Consider the following 23,130-nt stretch of genomic DNA (forward strand, 5'->3'; position numbering starts at 1 on the left):
TATAAAAAAATACCTAAAATACCTAGAGGTCATTTATGACAACTCACCTGGCGACCTCACATTGACCACGTCGCGGCGAAAGGGGCTCGTGCCGTGGGCATGTTACGGAGATTATGTCATCACCGGTACGGCATGCGCAGAGATGCGCTATTAATGATCTGCATAATGTATGTCAGGCCAATTTTAGAATTTGGATCAGTGTTGTTTTCAGGCTCGGCTACATATAAACTTCGCCTTCTCGTCCTTTTAGAGAGGGAAGCACTTCGCATGTGCCTCGGCCTTCCAAAATTTGTGGCTATCAATGTGCTGTACCTTGAAGCCCGCATTCCGTCTCTCTTATCACGACTTCAATTTTTAACGGTGCAAACTTACCTCAGGATCTATGAATCTCATTTCCACCGTTCCCAAAGCATTTTCTGTTCTCAGCCGACCTCCTTTTTTGGTGTCCCCTGGTCTCGTTTCAATTCCCCTCAGGCAGTGTTTGTGCAAAGATTACTTCAGCCTTTAGATGTAAACATTTATGATATCCTTCCTGCGCTTCGCAATGGGCCCGCTATGCACATTGTTTTCGACGACATATTCCCAAAAAATGCTTAACTTTTGCCACCGAGTATTCTAAATGGTCTTCTAGAAGATCATCTGAGGACCATACCTACAGATATAGCAATAGCCCCTGATGCATCGCAATGCAATGAAAAAGCAGGTGTGGGAATATTTTGCTCGCATTTAGACTGGTCCTTTTCTCTGCGCCTTCCAGATTTCACCCCTATTTTTCAAGCAGAGTTTCTAGCAGTTGTACTTGCTCTACGCAAGCTAGACCCCTCTATTACAACAGTTGCAGTAATTACTGATTCTTTATCTTTGTGTTCGTCCCTCGCTGCACATGTTGACGGTCCCATTTTATCAACTTTCTCCGCATTTGAGCCTTGTTCATTTAGTATGGCCTCCCGGTCACAGCAGTGCGACAGTAAATGAGATTGCTGATAATCTCGCAAAGGCTTCCCTCAGCGGCCCCGTGTTGCCAATCATCCCGGCTACAGCCTATATTACAGCATCTAGATTTCGGCGACGTGCGTTTTTAAGCACGCAAGACACATCACTTTTAACATCGGCGGATTATGAGCACCTTAAATATTATTGGAACAGTAAAATTTGTTGCTCTCGGCAGCTTGAAGTATCACTGACGAGGCTGCGCTGCCGCATCCCCCCTCTAAATTTCTATTTACACATGTCGGGTTTGGCGCTCTCGCCCCTTTGTGCATTTTGCCGTGAGCCTGAATCTATTGAACATTTTTGGCTGCATTGTCGCCGATTCAACTCTCTGAGAAAACGGTTGCTGGAGGAGCCCTTGCAGCATCTTGGCCTTAGTTTGAGCAGCCCGCTCTAGCTATCATTTGGCGCCACCACATTTGGGTTCAGCCACAGATCTGTTTGTACCGCTGTTCTAAATTTCCTGATAGAATCTCACCGACTGCCTTGCTAAGTGTTCCAGCCTTTTCTTTTCTATCAATTATTACATTTTGACTAAATCATTAATATTTAATCCCTCTCTTTATTATTATTCTTAAAATTTTAAAATCAAAACACTCATCCCTTTACTGTTCATGACGAAAAATTCACCGGTGTTGCGCTCCCACGTGCTTTTCCTTATTGTTAACTGCGTTCAGGTGAATAGCCACCCGATTCTTGGCCGATCCCCCAGTGTGGGTATGTGCCATCTTTTGATAGGCTAACAACAATAAAGGAAGCTTGGGAATGTGTGCGCTTGTAGAACAGTCTTCCACGCGAACCAATAGCTGATGCTTCTCAACAATGAGAGTTCTGTTCAACTGGGCCAAGTGCAAAGAAGTTGTACACATGCCTGAAAGGCCACATCGATGTATAACGAGTCGTAGTAGAATTCACAGAAATGTTTCTGATATGCAGCTTAGCTGGCGTCATTCTAAACGATTTAAAATCCGCCTGTATAGGGATCCATGTTGAACACACGGCAAGGGCCGCATCGCAAGATACCAGTAACGGAGCCGGCTGCACTGAGGCTGAGTTATGTACTTAACGCTAACCCGTGCAGAAGCCGTTTTTTCATGTTGCCACTCAGAATGCATTTCGCTTTTTCGATGTATGCGAGACAATGCAGGAAGCGGCGCACGCCACAATGCAGAGGCGACTATCCCGGACCATGGAGCTGTAGGTACTGGACTATCCTTTTTCATCTGCCACTGACTCCACGGATTGTTGCACCAGCAGGGTGATGAGATTGAGCCGACACCAACTAGTAGGCTGGGTTTTCCTCCGAACAGCACCCTCAACTCTGTCGCGTTAAATAGATTTTGAGCTCCTAACCGACCACTGAGAAGAAGGGCATGACAAAGCTAAAGGCCTCTTCATCAAGTGTAGGAAAGTTCATTTGCTTTCGGTTTCAACTACAACAGCGCACCTGGTGGCTGAAGGAGACGTGATGTAAAACAAACAAACAAACAAACAGAACAAATCGAGGACATCCACGCAGCATGACAAGTTAATGTCGGTGGCTGAATTGTCGGAGCCATCGGGGAACGAAGCTGCTTTCTTATCGCCGTCGCAGGTTCGAGTCGTTCTCGGGGATAAAGCTCTCTCAGCTGCATTTCGTTGCCCTGAAAACACTACGACGCTCCAGTTGGATTTCCGCCGCCTACTACAGGAGGAATCGGCGCTGACGTCAGCACTGCCTGGACTATGGTATGTAGAGCTAGTTTCTTGCCCCAGAATGAGCCTTCCTTCGCCATTCTACAAGAACCATAACTGTACGCACGCATTTATCTCGGAGGCTTTTTCTTCTTAGGAAGGGCTGCTTTGCTGCTCTTCTGCCTCCACAGCCATGCGATTGCACTATGTCACGTGACTCGACGCGCCAAAAACAGAGCAGCGGAAACTGTCCACACGCTCTGAGTGCTGCGCAGTTGACACCCCTCCAAACCCACTGTTCTCCGTGTCCGAATTCATGCCTCACTCTCATTGGTTGACTATGGACTGACGTCACGACCTCTGCCGAACAGTAACAAATTAGATGCGGCGACGAGCACAGCTTTTTCTCCGAACGTCAGATATAACGCTATAGCGTTCAAAACAAAAAAACACCATGATTGAAGCAGTACAGCACGCAGTCACACAGCTGCAGAGTTACAAGTTGGAGCCTACCTCTTGTCATTAAATCGTGGTGCATGATGACTCCGATGCTCGGCCGCCTAGCGGGCTACGGCTGTAGAATCCACCGGATGAGGGCGCTCGCATCTGGGGACAAAGTCGGGGGAATCTCGAATTCGTTCCTCTTGATTTTGGCGATAGTCTCTGCCTTCGTCGTTGATTTGAAGGGGGCACGCCCCACTAGCAGCTTGTACCTGCGGAAAGCAGTTTGCGACCTGTCAGTGTCTGCGGTAATCCGCACACTATCTGGTGGACGACATCTCAGCCCTGCATAGCTTGATGGAGTGCGGGCACAGCAATGCTACGACACCCCTACCGGCCAATCACAACGAAATGGTAACGTAATTGCGGGCAAACGACGCTCGTGATGCACGGAAGAGCCAGGTATTGAACGTGAAGAGTATGATCTGATTATTTTAAGATGAAGACGAATATTATAGCGATTTTTGTCCATATTTTCTCTGCAGCAATCATTACTTCATTCCTGGAAGATACGTATACCCGGTTGCGCACCTGAGAATCACGCCAACAGGTTTCCAACCGTACTTTCTCGACAAATGAATTAACTCCACTTCCCGTCTGGTGGCCGGCGTCGGCGAATTCCAACATAAGAGGCGTGTCAACGGAGGAACTTTGCAGACGACTGCCAGCCAGGTCGGTGGCAATGAGGATTTCAAAGAATAGTTTGGGCTAGTGGAGTAATTAGATCGTTGTGAGAAAGAGCCTGAACCTGAACTTTTTAATTCTTTGTCCCGTCAAGTATGTGCTGTTTTATGGAACAATTATAATGAGCGCCCAATTTACTGATTCATAGGTTTTCACGGAACAGAAAATTAAAGCACCATGAAGGTTCAAAAACAGTAAAGAATAAGGGTCATGATATCTATCACAAATATCCGCAAGTGCTTTGTCCCTATAAAAGCGCGCCTGTCAACATTGTGGAATGAAAAGGCACAATTCATCCCTGCGGGGTACGGTGACTAGTTAAAATACGAAAAATTATAGGGAGTGCAATTTGCTTTAACTAAATTAACCACTTGTACATGGCGCCTAGTTCATTCGTAAAATTCACATATAGATGGCTATGCGTAACCCGACTGCGAGCAGAACTACGAAGTTTGAACACAACCCATCACCAACGTCAACTCTGGTCCGACTTGCTTCACCAGCTCAAAATACAAATAAATGCCACTGCCATGATTTCATCTCTCGTTATTGTCACCACAAGGCAAGAGAGGTAAGGTTTTGCCCGTTTTTATATCCACATTTCAAAAAGTAGACTCTTCCTTTAATACTTTTACGCCCGGATGCACCTGTACGATACGTACTGCGAACTGTCTTCGTAAACATTAACTTGTAGCCAGTTGCAAACAGTTCTGCACAATCATCGCGTGAAACTCACATGATGCACCCGACGGCCCAGATGTCCGCTTCGTAGCTGTAGCCCTTCTGGGTCAGCATCTCGGGGGGCATGTAGTTGGTAGTGCCGCAGATGGACCTCTTGAGTTGCCCCTCGTTGTGGACGCGGGTGGCGAGTCCGAAGTCGGCCACCTTGAGTTGCGAACCTGCGGTGAGGAGCAGGTTTCCGAGCTTCAGGTCTCCGTGGATGACCTGCTCCTGCACCAGGTACTCGCAGGCGAGGAGCAGCTGGCGCAGGAGGTGCCGCACCTCTGGCTCCGTCAGCGTCTCACGGCACTTGTGGAGCTCCTCAATAAGCTGCTGAATAAATGCGCTAATGAAGCCTGGGGAAGACCCTTGAAGGCTAGCCGTGCTTAAGAACATGATAAAGAAAATGGGGTCCCTCTGGATTTAGCTAGGCACATGCAGCACATTTGTTCAAATCACGGCAGTCTGGAGGAAGCTTGATTGAAGTAATTGCTCTCTGTTGTACAAAATACAGTGCCCGAACCAAAATATTAAATGACAGTTTTAGAAACAACGAAGGCAGTTTTCATTTCTTTGCTGCGCCCTAAATTTTGGTTCAAGAACACAATGTGGCCAATCTCGCAAAAATTGCCGAAGCAAATATATACCCAAATACATATTCGCGTAACCTAATTTCATAGAAGCAGTTTGGAACATACACAACCTTAAATATCCTCTCATCAGGCCTTGAAAAATAGATAAGTGAAATGCCGTCAGTTGCGCAAGAGACAAAACGTCTCTTACGCAAAAGTGTGCCCGACAGTCGCATTTCGGTTGAGGTAAAATGCAGGAGGCCCGTGTACAGTGTGAAGTCAGTAACCGTTAGAGATTCCAAGGTGGCCTAAATTATTCCGAAATTGTTCCACTACAGCGTCATTTGCAACCTGTGTTGTTTTCGGAAATTAAAGGGGCCAAGAAAGGGGGTCTCAATAAAGTTGCGATATGTCCGGGATGTTAAAAGACGACGGTTTATAATTACCCCACAGCAAGAATTATTTTAATGCGTTTTGTGGAAGCCGAGCTATATGCAGACAAAATTTTTAACTTCCGCGTCTTCTCGCCTTTCCCTCTCCTCTCGCGCGCCAAAACGGCGGCGCTCCTCCTCAGGACCCACTCACTAGGCCCCTCCCCTACCTCCGGCGGCTGCGGCGCGCGTCGAGTGGCCGCGGCCGCGGTAGCGCGTGACGTCTGAAATAATTTGGCGCTGTGAGCCAATGATTACCCCCGGCGGCAGTCGTCATTTGCAAGGCGTGACGTCGTCTGCCAGGTTTTCGCGCAAAAGCTCCGCACCGCCCGTTGCCGCGAGGTGCGACAACGGGAAAATTTTAAAAAAGTATATAAATTTTCCCCTCGCTTTTGAGGTCTCGAACGTGGCATGAAGGGACGGGGGCCTGTACTCTACAGAATGGAAGCATTTTAAATCCAAGCTCAAACAACGCTTTCTGTGTCCCTTTAAGCACCATTAAACGAAATGAAAACGAACCTTGATGATATTAGCCGCATTTTCGAATGTATGCAAAGAAATTAAGTGGAAATATATACCACCGGAAGGAGGAATGTTAACACACCTGTCTTGTGCATAGCTCCAAGATGATGTACACGTTCTGGGCGTCCTCAAAGTTTCTGTGGAAGCGAACGACGTGCTTGTGGCACAGGGTTCGGTGGATGTTGATTTCGTCTTCGAGCTGTGGACAAAAAATTAATGAGTAACCTCGCAAAAGGTTGAACTAAGCATAAAGAAAAGAAAGTAAAGTGGTGGACTAAAAAGCTGTTACTTATGATTAATAAAGATGTACGGTGAAATAACAAAAGGCCTAATGATGGCAAGGGCAATCGGTCACTAGAGTTCAATCTTGACATATCATATGGGACCGGATCTCACCATGTAATAGCCAATGGTTTGTTTTGCTTCCGTCTGGCGCTTGAAAGCCGCAGAGCATGACTAAAAAACAGTGACCTACATGTAAGAGGACTAGGCGGGTTCGATATCTAAAGTGGATTGTGTAGCATAATAGAATACGTTCGCAGGGCAAAAATCCACGAAACGTTTGTGATTGGAACCGGCAGGCTTTGACGTCTAGTTATTTTAATGTATTCGTAGGTAGGGCGAACATTCTAGGTGGACAAGGGGGGGGGGGGGGGGGACAACAGCCGATCCGCGATCACACAATCTTTCTTTTGCATTCGATAGAGGGCGCTACCCATTTTGAACTTGCGCGCGAATCCTATGCCGTAGCTCAACCTTCATTACTTTCGTTGTCGTATGATTCAGTGAGATGCCTGCCTCGCTGCGCCGGCGTCGCCAGAAAAACAGGCTGGGGTTCAACGTGGTGTCAAATCAAGAGTCAGGACCAAGGTAAGGTACCCAATGGCCGTACTCTTATGATCCCGTGGTCATACTACCATAGTTTGGGTCATACCACGGCAGAGGTAAGTGCGGTTTCACCTTGTGAGGCATTGAAAGTGATTGCCTGATGCACTTCGAAATCGGAAGTTGTACTCCCAGGAGCAGAGCTGTCACTCTAAAATCCACAAAAGCAAATTTTTGTACTCAATGTCCAATTAAAAAAATCTTCAAATAGAGAAGAGACAGAGTGATGTAGGAACTCACATATTGCCGATGCATCTGCGATTTAAGATGGCTCTTGGAGACGATGTTGCCTGCGTACACGACGTTCGCTTTTTTCTCCATGAGCTCGTAGCATTGCCCTTGTGCGCCCTGAGAAAGTGAAGCCAGCCTTGTTGCATGGACATCAAAATGACGGGCGAATGCTGTCGCACTGTGTGACTGAAACACTCAGGCAGTGGATTCCTTCACTCTAATGCGAAATCGGGTTGATGCCTAAGTGCAGAAATAGACCACAGCACGAAATTCAAGGCTGCTGGGACTAATACAACCTGAAAGCAGGTATGTTTCAAAGGTATGATTCAGCTCACAACGCATAGCAGACAGGAATAATTTGGAAGCAGTCCTTACAAATTCATGGGGAAAGCGCAAAAGTAAAGTTTTTCAGCGGAATTCTCCAGTAGTGGTTCACAATAGACTTTCTGAGGCGTTAAGATGCCTTTTATTGGCACAGTAATGCCTTTATAGTAGAGGACGTCAGAAAACAGGAGAATCGCATTAAATAATAAACTGAGTAATATGATTTTCAAATGAAAAATTTTCGAAAAATTACGATAACTGTACCCGAATTCCCCCGGTTTCGCTCATTCGTGGTCGTCCGGTCCACATGACGACCTACCCTCCGTCCGCCTCGCAATGGAGGAACCAGCCGCGCTGGCTCAGTGCATGGTTATAGCGCCCTGCTGCTAAGATGGAGTTCGCGGTTTCGAATCCGGCTGCGGCAGGCGCGTTTCAATCGAGGCGAAACGCAAACAGCGAACGTATGCTGAAGGACGTCGGTGCCTGTTAATGATCCCCACGTTGACCAATTCAATAATTAGGCGGTGGAAAGTTCTGGAGCACTCTTGAATGGCGCCTCTTTATCTCTTCCTTCCTTCACTCCTGCCTTCTCTTATTGCGCGGTTGAGGTGTCCACCGAGATGTAGTAGCAATCTTCCTCTTTTGGGATAACCAGTCTTCCCAAATGAGAAGGGGGAAGGCCGAGTAGAGAGTTCAGGCGACTGTACGTGCCCTCACAACAGCTCTTATGAGGCGGCTCTCCGCTCCCGCGTTGTGTAGCGTTGCTGTATATGCTATATAGAGACACTAAACTCGAGTACAACACGAGGAAGAAGCAGCGTATTTCCCTCACAGGAGTCCCTCCTGCGGCGAACACACCGCCACTTCACTTTCTTTTGTGCAACATATATAATCTAGGCAGGGTTGTATATAGGTTGGCCACTTGGGGAGAACGACTTGTGGCATTCCCCTGAAGGAACCGTTCAGCTTCTTTAAGGGGAATCCTTAACCCTTTGCTTTTAAGAATAGGAAGATTCAGAATAAGGCGAACCTATCCCTCTAACAGATACGGGACCCACGTGGTCGAAATTATTCCGGTGCCCTTTTACACCCTCTCCCCCACGCTGCGGTTGAGGCGAGCCGGTCTCTTAGTACAAAACGCTCCTTTGCATAAAGATGCATTGTCCTACTGTTTTATGATCGTTCGATTAAAGAGTCGAACTAACGAATTTCGTTGATAACTGCAACCCATAGTCAGGACTTCTAATGGAAAAACAACCATATTCTGACGGCTACAAGAGCCGCCCGTGCCAAAAGTGATCAAACAACGGGATTGGACTCTCAGCTGTGTACTGGAGACATTACTCTACCACTAAAGCCTACAGTGTCTCGAATGGTCAGCCTAAAACAGGGGACACATGTCGGCCGCACCGTCCGGTGGGAACGTGGCTGCCGCGCGTCTTGAGCGGGTGCGCCTCATTTCGGCTCCGGCAATTTTTGTCCGGATTACCGAAAAATTCCATACGACCGCGCAAATTTTGCCTCTGCTAGATGGATAACATCTCCCGGCAGCCGAAGATACCGCTCTCGACTGGTTAACAAAGTTTTGGGCCTTTTAGGCACATTTATGTCTTCACCATGTGAAATCTCCAGTTAGGCCTAAAGCCAAGTAGCCTATCCAGCGTTCTTCGCGGACCCCATGGCGGACTCAGCATGGACAGAAGTCGTCGCAGGCGCATTGTCTCCGCCTGAAACTTCCACTCCGACTAAGGAGATAGTGGACGAAGGTCTCTTATCGTTGGTGGCACTTCGCAAACGCCAGCAACGCCTGATCACCTCGGCGGTCAATGGACCCTCCTTAGGGCCGCTGTTTCTGTGCATCCGAATACTGCAAGCTCCAACCCTCAGCTCTCTCAAACAGTGGTATCGCAGAAATGGCGGCCCACCGCTATGCCTCGACTCCGCAAAAAGATTTCGCGATCGTCATCAAGCCTAGAGAGACGATCTCCCAGAAGACGGTCCTGCAGAACGGTGAGCTTGGTGCTTTGCTCTCAGCCTATGTAAATGCCTCTTCGGTGGACACGCTTAGTATCTGGCCCATCTGGGACCAGAATATCATCATCGCCACCACTTAAGACGTCAATGCGGGGAACGCGCTTGCTCACGAATTTCTCCTATATCTTCCAATGTCTCCATTCCAATGGTCGGCCACGCCAAAGTCGATGGTGAAGTCTCCAGGGGGATTATTACGGTCCATGAGCAGGAAACTTCTACCACCCTCAAATCTAAAGTCCTGTGGCGCGGAGGAGAGATAGCCTTCAACCGCAAGCTGGGGAAGTCGACGATTGCCCTGCTCACCGCGTTACGTGCGCTACAAGAGTGTGGTGACTGTGGGGCGCGAATATAAGCGGAGTATTCCCGCGTGTTTCCGATGCGACACCATCGGTCATCGCGTGGACTTATGCTCAAATCCTCAAGACGATCACTGCGGACACTGCGACCAAACGGTCGCAGTCCTAGAAGACGGCAACATGGCGTCCCACGAGTGCAAACCCTCCTGCATCGTGTGCGGTGGCGCCCATCTTACGGGCTCGCAAGACTGCAAAGCCAAATTCCGACAGCTGCAACAAGCGGACAACACGACCGGTCATAGAAAAAAACCCCAGAGTGCAGTGGCCCCGGGTCCTCGCCCCTCTCCGATAGTCCCCCCGCCTAGCAACAAGATAGTGCGAGGCGCAATCGGACAAGCGCCACTGGCGGGCGCTTTGCCCGGGCGTGCCCTGAAGCCTCCGCGATCAACTAATCAGAAGTCGTCACGTGATCCAGGTGCCCCCGCATTCCAAAACGGGGATTTTCCGCCTCTCGTGGGCCCTCCGCCTGGCGCGCCAAAGACATCACAGCCCAAGGTAGGCAGCCGAGAAGGGCCTCCTCCGCCTCCCCTACCTTCCCCTCCACCAAATATTCCCTCCACCTCTTAACTCTGACGTCGCGGACCTCCGCGGTGAGCTCGAGACTCTCCGGGCAAAAAATGCTCAACTCCACGCCAAAATTCATGCGCTGAAAACGGCTCGGTACTCCCCGCACACTGCCCAGGTAGCTCCGGAACCGATGCAAGAAGTGCCGGCGGACCCGGCACCGTCTAGCTCTGACATGCGTTTCAGCGCCCTCGAAAATGCCCCCGCCCAATTAAAAACTCAGATATCCAATTTTGGCCCTAATTCAAGACAACCTGCTCAAGGCAGTCACGACCACTGTTACGGCCGCCGTGACAGCAAACATTAAAACGTGGCAAGAGTCAAACCCGCGGGTTCCTCTTCGAATGGAACCCCTCAAAGACGCGAACCGCTCATCAACATTCAACCGACCCATTGATCTAACCGAACTCTCGGAGGAGCCGGAACCGCTCCCGCTACAGGTGACGGAACTTGTTCCGCTTCTCCAAGGCAATCTATCTTCAAATCAGCATGGCACCGTCCCCTCCAAAGCTACCACCTAGAGGGCGCCGCCCCCCGCAAACACAGCAAGCTCTTTTCCTTGTACAGTGGAACTGTCGGGGTTTCAAAGACAAGACCAAACGCGCCAACTTAAGGCCGTACATTGAAAACCTTGAACACCCCGCCGCAGTCCTTGCGTTGCAAGAAACCGGGGATGCGGTCAAGCTCTCGGGCTATAGCACTTTTCAACGAGACACGTTCGCCTGTCTATATAGTCCATAACGCCTACACAGCGCAGGAGGTTAATCTCGACATAAATCTAGAATATTCGTACGTGATGGTCTCTGTCCTCCCTCTATGGCGTACCGGTAGTCCCGCACACATCCTGAATATCTACTGCCTCCCGAAACTTAAAAAACACCAGTTTTTCAAACATATTTAGCGCAGCGCTAAGGATCGCGGGTCGCGGCCCCCTCATTATAGTGGGAGATTTTAACGTCCCCTGTCCCATGTGGGGCTATCGCAATTAAGAGCCGCGTGGTCGTAAGTTAGCGGTACTTATATCTGCGCTGGGCATCACTCTTCTAACCGACCCTGCCCACCCAACACATGTAGGGAATTCCGTCACTCGGGACACCTGCCCAGACCTTACCTGCACGAAACGTCCGACACGCAGAGTGGATCAACACTGAGGACACCCTCGGTAGCGACCACTGGATACTGAAAACTGTTTTTACACTCGATCGACTTTTACATCGACCCCTTGCACAAGCGAAACTTCCCGATTGGAATGCTTTCCGCCAGGAGCTCCTAGTAACTTATCTCTTGAAGCAAGACTACTCAGCTTGGGTACACGGACTCATGCCAACACTTCGTTCACACGAAAAACCGATCCAGCTTAAGGATCGTGCATCGGACGTGAATAACCACCTGATGCACCTCTGTGAAGCTCGCCTCAGCATCACGAAAATATGGTGGCGGCAGAAACACAATCGTAAGCTCCGCGCTCGCATCTCTAACCTCACCCAGTAAGGTGCCGAGTATGCTGCCCAGCTCGCTGACAATAACGGGGTAGATAGATGCCACAGCGCAGCAAGACAGATGTCGAGTCGCACAACTTGGCGGCTCTTTAGGAGTCTAATTGACCCTACACAAACACGCTCGGAAACCCAGAAACACCTCGCTCAGGCGATACACAATTTCCAAGAAAACCCAGAGAAGCTAGCGAACGTCTTACGCTCACAGTACCTCAGTCAAGATGAAGATCCGCGCGGGCAGGATTGTTCGCATGCAGGCAGCGATAATCCGGAACTGGATCCACTTTTCCAGCTTCAGGACCTTCACGCGGCTCTTGCCAAAATGCGCAGGGAAACGGCGCCCGGGACGGATAAGGTTAGAGTCAAACATTTGGCAAACCTTCCCGATCGGGCATACGAAACCCTACTTTAATATATCAACTTCATTTGGTCTGGGGACACTTCGTTGCCACGCGATTGGAAGACATCATTGGTAACCTCTACGCAGAAGGCGGGGAAACGGGTAAACACAGACAACCTCCGGCCCATCTCTCTCACTTCATGCGTTGGGAAACTGATGGAAGCGATGGTCCGGGACCCCCTTTCGGATTATCTCGAGAGCAAGAACACCTTGGCCGACACCACGTACGGCTTCCGACCTCATAAGTCCGCACAAGACATACTTTGACAGCTTCATCGCGAGGTTCTCGAACCCAAGAACAGCCAAAAATGGCAAGATAGGCCTATAGCACTCGATCTGAAGGGTGCGTTTGACAATGTTAAACACGGCGTCATATCAAAACATCTCAGCGAGGCCAATTGCGGCCCACGTACATTCAGCTACATCAAGCATTTCTTAACAGACCGCTTGGCCTATAAACGCATACAAGAGACCGAGCACGGCCCGTTTGAGATGGGAACGCGGGGCGCACCACAAGGTGCTGTGTCGTCCCCGCTTCTCTTTAATGTTGCCATGATGAACCACCCGGCACAGCTGGCGGGTGTCGGCGGTGTTCAGCATGCACTGTACACCGATGACTTCACCACCTGGGCTACCACGGGAAACATAGGAGAGATGGAGGAATGCCTGCAAGCAGCGGTGAGCACAGTAGAAAACTATGCTACATAATGCGGCCTCCAGTGCTCCCCGTCCAAGTATGAATTCGTGCATAGTCGACATACTCCGAAATTCAAAATGTCCGTTCAGCTTTCTCGGGCTGCGGCCCCATCCGTGAAGCGCAGGAGCTGCGAATACACGGTGTCTTCATTAATCAGCATCGCAAGGCAGACATGACCCTTGCCGCCAAACTCCGCGAAGTCGACGACCAGGTGGGCCGAATGGTTCGCTGCGTTTCCAACAAGCGAGCACGATTGCGAAGTAATTATGCGGCTCGCCCATGCCTTCGTAACTGGTCGAGTACTGTACTCGACTCCTTACCTCCGCTTGCGGAAATATGACGAAGATTGCTTGGAGGTTGTACTCCGCAAAATTTTCAAGACAGCCCTCGAACTTCATATCTCCACTTGCAACGCGAGACTGCTCGCGTTAGGGATGGGGAACACCTAACGGGAACTTCGCGAGGCACATCTCGTTAACCAATACACGCGTCTCCCTAAAAGAGTGTCCGGTCGCCGCCTCTTGGACCGGTTACATATCAGACATGACCACCACACGACGAAACGGGTTCGAGTGCCCTAACTGTGGAGACACGCGCTCTACGTTCGACCCCTTCCGACTAAGAGGAACAAGGAGGACCATAATGGCCGGCGCCAGGCGCGGGCGGATGCCCTGCACCGCCACTATGGCTCAAAGAATCATGTCTTCTACGTCGACATTGCAGGCCCCTACAACTCCAGGGGGAATGGTACACGACTGCAGTCATAAACGAGGTAAAATATTTGGACGGCCTCTCGTACAGAGCACCCAGCTCAACTCAAGCGGAGGAGGTATACCGATCGCCCTCGCAGCCTACCATCCCGACTCTAAATTCTTCCTCACAGACTCTCGCGGAGCCTGTCGTAACTTGGAGCTCGGTTGGATCACTCCACTTGCTCACCAAATTCTTCACCAGAGTACTCGCGACAGCGATCCAACTCATCGCTCAATCATATGCGTCCCCAGCCACCAAGGCATGCCAGGTAACGAAGCCGCCCAAGAGGCAGCCCGCGCACTGGCTTACCAGACACCAGGCGCTTCTTGGGAGAACCTTAACCCAGATCACAGCCCTCTTCTTACTTTTAAAGACATTAATGAGCACTATCGTGTCGAACACCGCCGGTTCCCGGTTCCTATGCAGGGACTAGGTAAGCCGGCGAACGAACTCTCCTTAGGATCTTTACAAACACCCTGCTGTGCCCGGCGGTTCTCAAGCACTTTGAATTTTCTTTTGACGGCCGCTGCTCATTCTGTGGGGAGGTAGCCGACACTTTTCGCATGATTTGAGCATGCAGGCGAAATCCTTCTCCCCCCCCATTACCCCATCCCCTACCCGAGAGGACTCGCAGGCGGCTTTGCTCGGCTGCCAAGAACTATCGGTCCAACAGGCCCTGGCTCGGCGGACCTGAGCAGCGGTCAGAGCCAACGGGGTCCCGGAATGAAGGACTCCGCCTTCGATTGTAAGGCGGGAGACCCACTAGGGGCCTCTATCCGAGCACCTCTCTGTACATATAGATTAAAAACTGCTTTTCACCACCACCCAACATCAAGCAAGGACAGACGGAACGGCGAGCGCCGGCGCACCGCTTCTCTAAAGGTCCGCCCGCAGCCGGTGTGAGCTTGGCATCGCACAGCACTGCCTCGGTGTATACGCTTCACGTCCGCCCAGAAAAGACAAAATAGCACTGCTATCAGAAAGACTGCTATATTTGAGTAGCGACAAATCATGCCTGCGCAAGTAGCGAGGTTTCGGCAAAGGCGCCACCCGCGGGGTCGTCGGGCAAACAACGGCGCTGCTGCATGGCTGTCCTGGTCGTCGCTAGGCCTATAGCCTATTTCGCATCGAAGCCGCACGGGACGGCGCTTCGTGAGTCGCCTGTGCTACAATAAACGGCTTAGTCGTGACAACGTTTCAACTGTTCGCAGCATTATCTCATAATAAAATTAAAATATTTTTTAATTTTTGCTGCCACGGCAGCAGCGGCCGCTGCAAAGCTGTTGTGGCATCAAAATTGTTTGAGTCGCAGTTATGGAGGAAGGAAATCACAATGACTGACAGCTATGTTCTAGCAACGGCAGCATGCCCTGCATAAGAGCCGAGCTTTCGGGAACGACCTCTCCAACGGGCGACAAACTTGTCTGCTGCCTGAGTGCCCTAGTCGTCGTTAAGCCGCGGTAATTTCGCAGCGATGCCGCCACTGAGGGCGTTTCGGAAATGGCCAGCGCTGAATTATAAAGCCATTACTAACGTCAACGCTTTATTGTCAACCCAGTCTAAAAATAAAATAAAGATATGCTCGATTTCCGGGCCGTCTTCAAATAATTGGTTGTATTATAAGTATGTTGCAGCAACATTTAAGAGCACTGTATCCCGTGCAAAGGAGGGGTATAATACAAATCATTATGATTTTCTTTCAAAATCAGGAAATACACGAGCTTTATTTAATTTCATGAGGCGCAACAAGGTGATTCCACTGGCTGCCAACATTTAATCCCTCGTTCAGACTGCTGCTGACATCCCAAAGGCCTTAGAGGATACTGCGTGTATCCTAGAGCTTTGCTTTACATCTGCTATACCTTCTCCTGCTATATTCACATGCACCTCAAGTGATTTCACGGAGGTCTCTATGCCTGAGCTGTCGCAAATTGTTCTGCACTTATCCCCAGCCGCTCCTGGCCTCGATAAGGTCGGTTCATCTATGATCAAAATTTTGTTCAATGAATCTCCTTCAGACCTATAGGCTCTAGTTAACCATTCTATTAAAGGTCCTTGGATACCTCACGAGTGGCGTCTTGCTGAAAAAATTCCATTGCTTAAAAAGCAAAGAGAGGGCTTAACTTTAGACGACATACGCCCTATTTCATTAATATCAAACCTAGTGAAATTGGTGGAAAATGTCCTCAGCCGTGTCATGTCATTCATTTCGAAAAATGTTCTCTTGAATCCGTGTCAAATTGGTTTCAGGCCGGGTTGTTCAATTTGGTGTGCTCATTCTGACCTAGAGAATCGTATTAAATAAGCATGCAATAGAAAACTGTTTGCAGCGCTTGTCACCTTGTAGATCAGTAAAGCATACGACAGCGTGGAGCACTCGACTCTGTTACTCAGATTACAGGACCTCAACTTCCCGACCTATTTTGTAGCCAGGATTTCTGCTTTCTTGGAAAATAGAGAATTCTATTGCTGCCAAAATGGTGGATCCTCAAGGTGATTTCAACAGACAAGAGGTGTATCGCAAGAATCAGTTCTCTCACCTGTTCTTTTTAACATTTTTCTAAGCTCAATTGCAGCATTCAAATCTAAAACTTATGTGTATGGTGACGATATTGCATTTTTTGCATCAGCAGGTGACATTCACACTCTTTATCGAACCCTGCAAAATTACCTCAATGTTCTTGACAACTGGTTAGGAAAAATTCATGTGTCCCTCAATGTTAAGAAATGCGCATTGTTAGTATTTCCGGTTTCTGTTCTTGTAAATATCTGTTTGGTCTCTAGAAATAACATAATTCCTCAAGTTCAGACAGTGAACTATCTCGGAGTAATTTACGGCTCTACTCTATACTGGAGGCCACACACTGAGCAATGTTCAGTAAAAGGAGTTCGGGTCATTGGCATCCAGCGCAGGATTTGTAGTGCTAGGTCAGGCATGAGAAGGCATACACTTCGGATGATTTATAAAATGTAGGTCCGCCCAATTTTGAATTCGGGCGTGTTTTATTCTCAGGAGCTCCTGCATATAAACTTCGCCTTCTTGTGCTCTTGGAGCGTGAGGCGTTGCGCCTCTGTCTGGGGCTTCCAAAATATGTCGCCAGTGCTTTTCTGTACCTTGAGGCGCGAATCCCATCGTCATTACCTAGGTTTCGCCTTTTAACAGTTGAAACATTTTTAAAATTGTGCGACTCACCTCTTCACGCTTCCAGTATAATATTTCTCAGTCAACCTTCCGCTTTATTTAATGCCGCCTGGTCTCGCCTTCATACTCTTCATATATGTTTCCTGCAGTCCCTCCTTAATCCCATAAACATTAATTTCACAGATGTCCGCCAAATGTATAACAACTCATCTTCTGTCCAGATTGAATTTGATGACATTTTCTCATCGAATGCAGAGCTGCAGCCTTTTCCGCTTCCTCAGGGTTTTTTTTTTGCAGTACCACCTAAGGTCATTTCCCTCTCATGTTCTTATGCTACCGATGCCTCGCAGGATCGCGAAAAGGCAGGTGTGGGAATTTTTTCGCCTTCACTCTGTTCGTCTTTTTCTCTCCATCTTCCTGACATCACTCCAATCTATCTGGCTGAATTATTAGCAGCAATCTTAGCTTTAGGAAAATTAGAAACTACCGTTTCCCGGGTCGTTGTTATGACGGAATCTCTGTCCATTTGCTCTTCATTATCTTCACCCACTGAGTCTCGGGCATTACGCCTCTTTAAGTACCTGATTCCGCTCCATCTAAATTCGGTAAGCTTGATTTGGGTACCAGGTCATATGGGCTTTGACTTAAATGAGGTTGCAGATTCCTTAGCAAGGGCCTATCTCTCCGGCGGAATTGTTGCTGTCCTGCCAACACGCGCATATACAGCTGCGGTGAGGTTTCGCAGGTACACAATATTTCAGGAATTTGGTGAATCGGCTCTTACATAATCTCCTGAATATCAGCATCTTCTGCATCCTTGGAGTAGCAAAGACTGGAGCTCGCGCAGACTAGAGGTTGTTGCACGCGTTTGCGTGTCCGGGTTCCCCTTCTAAATTTCTACCTACACAGATCAGGCCTGGCGGCTTCCCCATTGTGCCCTTTTTGTGCCGAACCTTAGACGATAGATCACTTCCTGCTGCTCTGCCGCCGCTTCTATCATTTAAGGAAGCGTCTTTTGCAAATTCCATTTCATCAACCAGGTTTGCCTGTGTCCTGCGCCGTGTTTCTTTCCATTGGCATTTCTTTGCATGGACGAAGCGACAGGAGTGTGCGCTCTTTTGTGCAAAATTTCCTTCAAGAAACGCAGCGGCTCCCATTGTAATATCTTTTACCCGCTCTCAGTCAGTACGACATTGAAACATTACAGGCATTGTATAATATTATGCATATTAAGCCATTGTCCCGTCTTAGATCTCCAAGCTAACAGGACTCCTGTCCTTGCGTCTTCCAATCTATCAGCCTGCATACTATTACCACTCCTTTTCCCGTGAAAACTTTCCTGTATCCAGCAATTAACCACCTGAGTCTTGGCCACTCCCCCGCAGTGAGTATGTGCCAGCAATGTCTGAGGCCGGCCTACCTTCCTACCTACCTAACACCTAAGCTATAAAAGGGCGAGGAAGAGCGAGGCACGGGGGGGGGGGGGGAGAACAGAGAAGCGGAGGCTCCGGCGGGTCAGGGACGCTGCGGCTGGATGAGAGTGACGCCGGCTACTGCTCCAGTGAGCTCTCGTTGTACGGCCTTGCATCGGGGACTTCCTGCCGTTCCTGAGCCCGTTCCAGGGCGTTAACTGAGACCGCTACGACCTGCTTCGGCCAGGGGTGTCTCCAGCGCTGTTTCCACCCATCCGGGTGGTGCCCCAACGCCAACAACACCGGCATCAACTTCACGGGCGCTTGGACCGGGAGCTTGTACGACGCAGCCAACGACGCCGCCAGCGACGCCAGCCCAAGCACGTCGAACGCCATTTCGACTCCGGCTACTAGACCCATACAACGCCGCATCCAAACCGAAGCAACCGTGAGCACGAACGCCGACCGCTAACCGTAGAACTCTAGTAGCAGACGCTAGCAGCAGTGTTCCCGGGTCGCGTGTATTTATAATCTTTGTGTTTTGTGTTAGTTTTGTTAGTTTTATGTGCTAGTGTGTGTGTCACGTAGGGTGTAATAAACTGTGCGTCTGTGTGGGTACACCTGTCGCCTAGTCCATTCTTTCGGTCCGAGTGTTCTCCGGGGATATCCGTGACAAAGCGACAGCAGCAATTAATATTGTGGCTTCCTTCACGGGGCGCTGTTAACATCAGGCTATGCTAAAAGGGTACCTGCGCGTTCTGCGGTGTAGAAAGCACCATGCCCGTTGTTATAAGGTGACATACCTTGCCGAGGAACTTGCCGCGGGTGTATTCCGTCTGGGAATTCGTGTCGATGACGACGTCGGGGAATTTGTCGCTGGTCGTCTCAGGAGCCATCACAAACAAGAGGAAACACGATCGAGATTCCACGCTTTCCAAAGCTGCAATGCACGCTACCACGCAAGCAACAGTGACTGGTCTCAACACTGCTGTTTCCGACCGGTGCGCGATGGTTTTGGAAAGTTAGGCTCATAGCACCACTTGCACGAAAAGAAGCCACGGTATTGGTTGGCGCCACACGTCGCGGAGATGCAGGCAGTGGCCACACCTATTCGGGCGTGGCCCTCTTTTGTAGACGCTCTAATGTAGTCTATTGTAGACGCCCTAGAAATCCCTTCCCTTATATTGCTTCCGAAGTAAGCCTTCTAGATGCCTCAGGTCATCCAGGCTGCTGGGCATTGCTGGGAATTGAGCTGTTATCACACTTTGACTAAAACCTCTTGCAGCTGGGAAGGCTGACATGTCGTGCGGTTCGTGATAAGCCGGAATGTGTACAGTGAGCAGCCTGTTGTCGCGAATTGGTAGCGCGTCCCCGAAATTCCGAGGGGTAACGCTATGACATGCAGGTCCGAACAAGAGTACAAAGAGATCAAACAAAACAAAACGAAGCCGTATTTATAATTTAAAGAAAAAAGGCTAATAAGAAACGCACATGCCAACAAGAAAATACACACTCAACAAGCGTGCAACACTACAGAATAAAAGGAAAAAGTTAACCAGATGTGCAGCGTCCCATGTGAAGCTGGGATGCCTTGCAGACAGGGCGAACGCGGGTCCATGTAGTGCGATGCGTTCCTGGCGATGCTTCGAAAGAAGCAGCGGAAGGGAGCCGGGTGATAGTAGCACCAGAGAGGAACCCAGGGACACGCCGGTGAACTTCCGTCAGCAGCCCCAAGAAATATGCATCAGCAGAAAGAACGAGCGTATCCAGGTCCCGTTGACGGCGTCACGAATCGCCGGGGGCTTAAAGCGGGCTATCCAAGAGTGCCTTACAGCAGTATGGACACTCATGAGTCCATCGGCTGCCACCTCCACACTTGCAGAGAACGCAGGAAGCTTGCGTCGGTGATCCAAGGGAGGTCCACGGCAGCAAGGAGCCGACGTCCGACGACTGCCACCTCCACGCTTGAATGACAGGATATCCGCTGCCCTTTCTTCCTTCACACATCCGTTTTCTGACAGGTCAGCTCACCGCTCCTCGAGCTCGCCACAATCTTTTTCATCGTCGCCTCGCATACACCCTTCGCACGCGCACACGCGCAGCGCTCCGCTGTCCGACGCGCCACTCTCGACGCAAGGCGTTCAAAAATCATCCGATTTGTTGTGCACCCAACGTATGCGGCCCCCTTCGAAAAGTTTTTTCACACAGAAAAAAAAACTTCCGCTGGTGCACACAAAGCTTATGTTTATGTGGGAAGTAGACAAATGCTGTTGATGCACGAGCAATATTGTTCACGTGATAAACAGACACGTTGGACGACGCCGTAGTCAAAGAAGGCACTTTACACAGTGGCACATGGACGCACAAGGAAACGCGCACCGAGGGAACTTGGGGTACACCAGTATACATCCGGCAAAAGGGAAACTAAAACCATGGAAAACATCAGACACAATGTTTAAACACGCCTGTACCAGAAAGGTGAACATGCACACATTGAACAACCCATTGCCGGAGAACGAGGGAAAAAATACCGTACTACATTTGCACAGGCAAAAATTGCAAACATCGGATATAGCACTGTACGTTGGGCATCGCCCTCCGGCACATTACAAATGACTCCTGCAAACAGCACCTAAGTCTTCAGAGACTGAGTAACCTTTTCCTATTGCAACGAAAGATGACACCTGCCCGGTATCTTGGGGCGCACGCTCTTCGTATCGCTTAAGCATGTTGATGTGGAAGAGCTTCCTAGTGTGGCCCAAGTCGATCCAATAATCCACATCGTTCTTTTTGCCACCAACCACGAAATGACCATTCCGCTTCATTTGCAGTTTATTGTGGCTGCTGGGCAAAAGTATTAGGGCACGCTCGCCAACCCTTAAATGAGGCTTTTTGCTGTTTCTATGGTAATATCTCTTCTGCGAATGTTGAGCACGCAACAAATTTTTACGTGCTGCTATCAGGGTTTGCTCGAGACGTTCTCTTAGATTGAGAACGTAACCAAATGTCGTCTTCTTGTCTCCTCCCAGCTCTTCCCTTGTCCAGAGCTTTCTCAGGACTGCGAGCGGTCCTCGCACAAGTCCAAATATCAACTCAGTGGTTAGGGCGCTCGACTACTGATCCGGAGTTCCCGGGTTCGAACCCGACCGCGGCGGCTGCGTTTTTATGGAGGAAAAATGCTAAGGTGCCCGTGTGCTGTGCGAAGTCAGTGCACGTTAAAGATCCCCAGGTGATCGAAATTATTCCGGAGCCCTCCACTACGGCACCTCCTTCTTCCTTTCGTCTTTCACTCCCTCCCTTATCCCTTCCCTTACGGTGCGGTTCAGGTGTCCAACGATATATGAGACATATACTGCGCCATTTCCTTTCCCAAAAAAACAATTATTATTATTATTATTATTAACGGAGACAACTCCAGACTCGCCTGCGGCACCTCTCTGTATGCGAACAGAAGCGGAGCGCTATAATAATCCCATATTTTGGGCTGCTCCTGACTGAGCTTCCGCAGCATCTGCTGTAGTGTTTCGTTAAAATTCTCCGCCATCCCATTGCACATTGGATGCCAAGGGGTCGTGCTGAGATGTTTCACCAAGAGATCATTGGGCTCTCTCATCATCTCGGAAGTGAAACAGGAGCCCTGATCAGAGAGGATCTCTCTCGGAAAACCTGTTCGGGAAAACATATGTCCAGGCGGGTGGTCCGAGCCGTCGTCCAGGCTGAGACAGCGGCCCCAGCCCAGCAACATCAGCAGACGCCGCGCGCTCTTTCTTATGCGCAGGTCGTCAGGGGAACACCCCAGCAGCAGCAGCAGCAGACACAGAAGCAAAGGCAGCGCCGGCAGCGGCAGCGGCGATCCGGTTGCCCGGCGTCCCGTACAGCGCGGCCCGAGCCTGCGGCCGCTTCTCACGGCCAGCCCCCTGACGCACGGGACGCGGAGATCGCGCGCCTAAAGCTGGCGTTGCGCGCCCTCAGCGCACTTTTCCCGGAGGGCACCGATGGACACCGGGCTTGCTTAGAAGCAGCGGGTGCTCCCGCACAGATAAGCCAGCATGATGGCTAGCCGCCGGACTCCCTCCCGCATACCATCCATCCTGCAGTGGAACGTGCGCTCACTTGCGGCACCGTACGCCGAAATGCGAGTTCGCATCGCACAGGATTCGCTGGAAGTTATCGCGCTGCAGGAGACGTACGTACGTTCACATGACGGGGAGCCCCAGATGCGGCTACCTGGCTACATTGGCTACCACTCAGCCACCACGTGCGAGGAACCCACCTGTGCTGCAGTGGCCTGTTGTGTCACATCTCATCGCCCCGGGAAATCAAGGTGCGCGATATACGTGCGGCAGGACGTCCAGCACACCCTCGTCGGCTCGGCGGCGGCGACATCTGACGCCCAGGAGTGCGTGGTGGTGACAGTGCGCGTCGGTGGTGTTGACACGTCGGTGGCCAGTCTTTATGTGCGTCCAGCTGTCGCGTGAAACGCGCTGTGTTTTCGGGCTGTGTCTTCGTGCTGTGCCCCGCGCCAAATCATCTGTGGTGATTTTAACGCCCACCATAGTGCGTGGGGCAGTGCGCGCCACTCCGCGCGGGGAGACGACCTGCACGACGCAGCAACGCAGCTGGGACTCACCCCTTTGAACACCGGCGAGCCCACCTTTCGACGACGCGGAACAACCGGCTCCTGCATCGACGTTGCCTTCGCATCCAGAGGCATCGAGGCGACATGGCGCCGATCACCATCT

General features: G+C 50.2%; 1 protein-coding gene across 1 annotated transcript; it reads right to left on the bottom strand.

Moving 5' to 3' along the window:
* Nucleotides 1–3,232: 3,232 nt before the first annotated feature.
* Nucleotides 3,233–19,284, bottom strand: LOC144109771 (serine/threonine-protein kinase PLK1-like). Its single transcript, XM_077642569.1, has 4 exons — nt 19,192–19,284; nt 6,177–6,293; nt 4,586–4,899; nt 3,233–3,377 (listed from the first exon to the last, which is right to left on the bottom strand). The coding sequence occupies exons 1-4, from the start codon at nt 19,282–19,284 to the stop codon at nt 3,233–3,235; spliced, it is 669 nt and encodes a 222-aa protein (XP_077498695.1).
* Nucleotides 19,285–23,130: the final 3,846 nt, after the last annotated feature.

Source organism: Amblyomma americanum, chromosome 11, assembly GCF_052857255.1.
Source record: "Amblyomma americanum isolate KBUSLIRL-KWMA chromosome 11, ASM5285725v1, whole genome shotgun sequence".
In the NCBI taxonomy this organism is placed as follows: Eukaryota; Metazoa; Arthropoda; class Arachnida; order Ixodida; family Ixodidae; genus Amblyomma; species Amblyomma americanum.

Coding starts and splice junctions, on each gene's coding strand:
- LOC144109771 (XM_077642569.1), bottom strand. CDS start 19,284: ATGGCTCCTGAGACGACCAGCGACAAATTCCCCGACGTCGTCATCGAC. Junction 4,900..6,176: donor TGGAGCTATGCACAAGACAG/GTGTGTTAACAT, acceptor TTTATTCAGCAG/CTTATTGAGGAGCTCCACAA. Junction 3,378..4,585: donor TGGGCCGTCGGGTGCATCAT/GTGAGTTTCACG, acceptor TGCTTTCCGCAG/GTACAAGCTGCTAGTGGGGC.